This window comes from Fukomys damarensis, unplaced genomic scaffold (genome assembly GCF_012274545.1).
Source record: "Fukomys damarensis isolate Sample0158 unplaced genomic scaffold, DMR_v1.0_HiC HiC_scaffold_13, whole genome shotgun sequence".
Taxonomy (NCBI): domain Eukaryota; kingdom Metazoa; phylum Chordata; class Mammalia; order Rodentia; family Bathyergidae; genus Fukomys; species Fukomys damarensis.
Genome location: NW_022900925.1, coordinates 8868391 through 8872731, shown reverse-complemented (window position 1 = coordinate 8872731; position 4341 = coordinate 8868391). Strand labels below are relative to the sequence as shown.

General features: G+C 50.3%; 1 protein-coding gene across 1 annotated transcript; it reads right to left on the bottom strand.

Annotated features, from left to right (window-relative positions):
- Window positions 1–669: 669 nt before the first annotated feature.
- On the bottom strand, window positions 670–4335 carry Mfsd6l (major facilitator superfamily domain containing 6 like). The gene has a single exon (XM_010614966.2). The coding sequence runs from the start codon at window positions 4143–4145 to the stop codon at window positions 2382–2384; it is 1764 nt and encodes a 587-aa protein (XP_010613268.1). The 5' UTR covers window positions 4146–4335; the 3' UTR covers window positions 670–2381.
- Window positions 4336–4341: the final 6 nt, after the last annotated feature.

Genomic DNA, 4341 nt, shown 5'->3' with positions numbered 1-4341 from the left:
CACACTTACCACCATGACTCTTGTGACAGTTCCTGTTCTTCATCATTTTTTTTCTATCAGCAGGACATACTTGTGTTTATATTTTGATATTATTGTGTGTTCTACTTATAGTTCCTTCTTCAGGCTAACCCACACTTACCACCATGACTCTTGTGCCAGTTCCTGTTCTTCATCATTTTTTTTTCTATCAGCAGGACATACTTGTGTTTATATTTTGATATTATTGTGTGTTCTACTTATAGTGGTAAATACTGTCTACTAGCCAGTAAATTTCAAATGACAGTGGCTTTAATTTCCCTTTTATTCCCCTGCCTAGAATTCTTGGCCACAGACCACACATAGTGATTAGAATCTCGGGTCCTGGAGCCACCAGACCCGAATCCTGACTCTGCTACTACCCAGCTGTGGCTCTAGCAAGTTATTTTAGCCATCAGCTTGGCATCTGTAGATTGGAGATGTTAATAAACATCGTAAATTGAAAATGCTAATAATGACTACATCTTGGGATTGTTCTGAGGATTAAATAAGCTCTGTTAGAACAGTATTTGACCAATAGGAAATGCTCAGTGGCCATCATCTTTGTGTCTTTTTCTTTTGCTACATCCTCAACCCTTTTTACTTATTTTTGAGACAGAGTCTCCCTAAATTGTCCAGGCTGGCCTTAAATTTGTGACCCTCCTGCCTCAACCTCCTGAGTAGCTGGGATTACAGGTATGCACCATTGTGCCTGGCAACAGCTATTATTCCTTTCTCCACACATTAGAAACATTTACTAAAGAAGCGCTTAGATACTTCTGTAAAAGGGACCGAGTGGATCAGGGCGCGGTCAGCCACATCAGAATCACTTGGAGACTGCAGGAAAAAATACAAATTTCTGTGCTCCACCCAGGAAATCTTGATGACACCCAGAAGCCTGACTTTTCAGTCTATGCTTCTCAGAATTGCATAGACAGCTGGGCCTACGCACTACTGGTATATAAGAAAATGTCCTAGTTTGGGGATAAGGAGAGCAGGCTCCAGTAGCGTATCTGTCCATTACCCAGTGGGCGACTTTTCTGAGATTCCATTTCCTCATTTGTAAAATGCAGATTAGATTTTGGGTTTATTCCTAGAGTCATGAGAGGGGTCAAATTGCTGGAGTCATTTATGTGAGGAAGCTGGCTGACTGGGGTGAAAGGAACATGGGCTTTGGAAGGAGACAGATTTGCATGTGAATTCTGCTCCTGCTACTACTGTGGATGTTCTCAGTAGATGATCCTATATTCAGCGCTTCTTCCTAACACAACCCTGATTTTGCTGAAGGTGTCACTGTACCCAGCTGAAGATGCTCTGCTTCCCAGAATCGCTTGGGGTGAGTGTGGAAGGATGTGACACAGTTTACAAAGAAGTCAGCTGAGGAGTTCTGGGAAGGCTTTTGCTTTCCTGGTCCTGTTTGCCTTATTGTCTTTTCCCTTCCTAGTTATTTGTATACTAAAGCTTGTAAAAATTGAGGGAGAAAAATCCTAGAAAATGTCTGACCTAGTGGACAGTCATTAATGTATTTGCACAGCGAGGCTCCTTCTAAATCCAATATCCTGTTTATTTGATTATCAGGTAGAAGAACTGGGCTTTGGGGAACTGACCTCTGAAATAAAGGATCTTTCTCTGGGGGACCAAGAGGCTTCTCCAGGAGTGGCCGGGCACAGGTACAGTGCCCAGAGCCCCTACTGAAGGAGACTACCACATCCTAGGATATTAAATTGCCCTTGCTCTGATAAAAATATGGACGGTGATTCTAAGGATCTTTTTCCTGGTGACAACATATTTTCAAATAAGAATGAAAGCTACCAACTTCCCCACCCCTCTCCCAGCACAGTACAGTACAAGGCCATCATTTTCTCTCATTGCAAACTTAAGTCCTAGAGTGTGAGCAGGCATCTGTGGGGAGGGAGAGGAGCTAAGATGTCCACTGCTATTCTTACCTGCCCAGCATGGCTTTCATAGGGTTAGGCTAATGCCTCTGCGACCCATGAAAATGATCACAGCTCATCTGAGACAGCTGCCCTCTCTGTCCACTGCATCCTGTGAGTCCTCGTCACCTTCCAGAAACCAGCCCTTGCTGGATCCAATACAAACCGGTGTCAAAATAGAATGATACAAAGGTATTTTTTAAAAAGGAAATGCGTTCTTCCTCCATTATTTTAAAAAGATTTAATGGCCAAAAAAGTCAAATCACCTTTTACTAGAAAGGTAAAGAAAATCATGCCTTCAGCATAGAAGTGCCTTCTCTCCCCAAGGTCCTTGCAACCCAGGGATTCTGTCCTCAGAAGACTGAATTTTGTCCAGCTCATTAGTTCCTTCCTGGGTCAGTGCACTACGACCTTCTCTCAGCCCCTCTAGTCTCAGGGTTCCTCCCTCATGGCCTTCACAAGCCAGTCCCTTTCTGACCCTGGCTCAGAGTCGCTGGTGTCACTCCCCTCCACAGCCAGCAGCTTGGAGTAGTTGATTTTCCGCTCTTGGGGCAGCCTGGGCTGGATGAACAGAAACATGGCCAGCCAGAGTGATAGGACCACACAGCAGGCACGGTACAGCACGGCCAGGCTGAAGCGCATCACCACAATCCCCCCCACAAAACTGCCCAGGCTGCAACCGCCCCTGTAGAAGTGGCCTCGGAACATGGTACTCAGAGGCCTCTCTGTGACAGGGGTGGCCAGGTCCTCCATGGAGGCCTCCATGGCCCACCACAAAACCCCATTGCTGATGGCACTCAGGATCTGAACAGGCAAGACCGACCACCAGCTCCAGAGGAAAGAGTAGTAGAGCAGCTGCCCGGCGAGGCATCCCATCCCAAGCCCTACCGCTCCCACCCTGGACAGTTTCCGAAGCAACACAGCTTTAAATGGGTGGAACAGAATTTCCCCCAGCAAGCTGAGGGCCACTGAGAAGCCCATGACCAGCTTGCTGCTGCCATGGTCCTCCATGTGCCAAAAGAGAAAGTTCTGCACTGTGCTGGTGACAGTGCCTACCAAAAAGACAGTGAAGGCTAGGAGGAGGAGGTGGGGGTTGCCCCCTAGGAGAGACAGTGCTTTGATGGTTTTGTAGCCAGGCTCCTGCTGCTGGTAGGTAGGGATAGGAAAGGCAAGGCTCACCAGTAAGGACACGGTGCTGACCAATGAGTAGCTATAGAAGCACACCACACCCCAAGTGCCATGTGTCATCAGAAAGCAGTCCAGCCGCCCCACCAAGGCTGCAATGCTACATACACCTGCCGACATGCCCAGTAATCTCCAGAGCCCCAGGCTTCTGTATCGGTCAGTGGCATCAACAAAATCCAGGTATTCATAAAGGCTGTCATTGGCCACCTGCTCCTGAGGGGCTGTGAGCAGCTCCCAGAACACCAGGAAGACCAAGGAGAGGAGGAAAGTCCACTGCAACCCTTCTGAGGAGAGGTCCAGGGACCCAACTTCCCTCTTGGCCTCTGACGCATTGGCTGGACCACCCAGCACTGCATCGCTAGGAAGGACAGCAGTATCGACCACCTCAGAAGCACCTTCCCAGGTATTATCTTTCACTCTTGAAGTGACAGGATGGAGAACTTGGGATGTGGCCTTAGCTCCTTCAAAGGAGCCCACTAAGTGCAGCTCCTTGAGAGGTTCTTGTTCACTTTCTCCAGGTCCATCTGTGAAGCCAGAGGCCTCCAAGCCTTCAGGCCTCCTCTTGGCTGGGAGGCTGGGTGGTCCTGCAGGTTGGGTTGAGGCAGACTCTTGGGCAGAGGTGATGGTCACAGTGAATGTGACTCCCGGTGGCAGGACTGTGGTGGTCATGCCACTGCTTCCATTGCAAGCATGGTACAGCACATTTCTGTTCAGCGGTGGGACCAGGACCATCAAGAGGCTGGCTACCGCCGACCCAAGCAGGGAGCCTACCAGAAATACTCTCCTTTTCTGGCAGCTTTTGGCCAGGAAGGCACAGAACGGACCCCAGCAGGCTGCGACCAGAAGCTTGCTTCCCATTAGGATGCCCACCCAGGGCGCGGTCAAGCCCAGCTGCCTCAGGTAGAGCGTCAGGAACGGGGTCACGCAGGCATCCCGGACCCCACACACCAGATGGAAGAGCCTGGCCACCCCCAGCGCTCTGCTGATGTCCCACTGGGGGTTGGCGCTCATGGTTGACCCGCTCTGTCAGACTCGAGTTGGAGGCGGGCAGAGATGGGCGCAGGGCAAGTGCTGCGGAGGCCGGGAAGGTAGCGGCCCCATGTCCGCAGGAGAGGCCTGAGGGATCCTGGCTCGCAGACAGCCGCCCTCCGTCTCCGGCCTCGGGCAGCGCCGCGGTCACCCGGTAAACCGCCGCCCATGTCCGGCC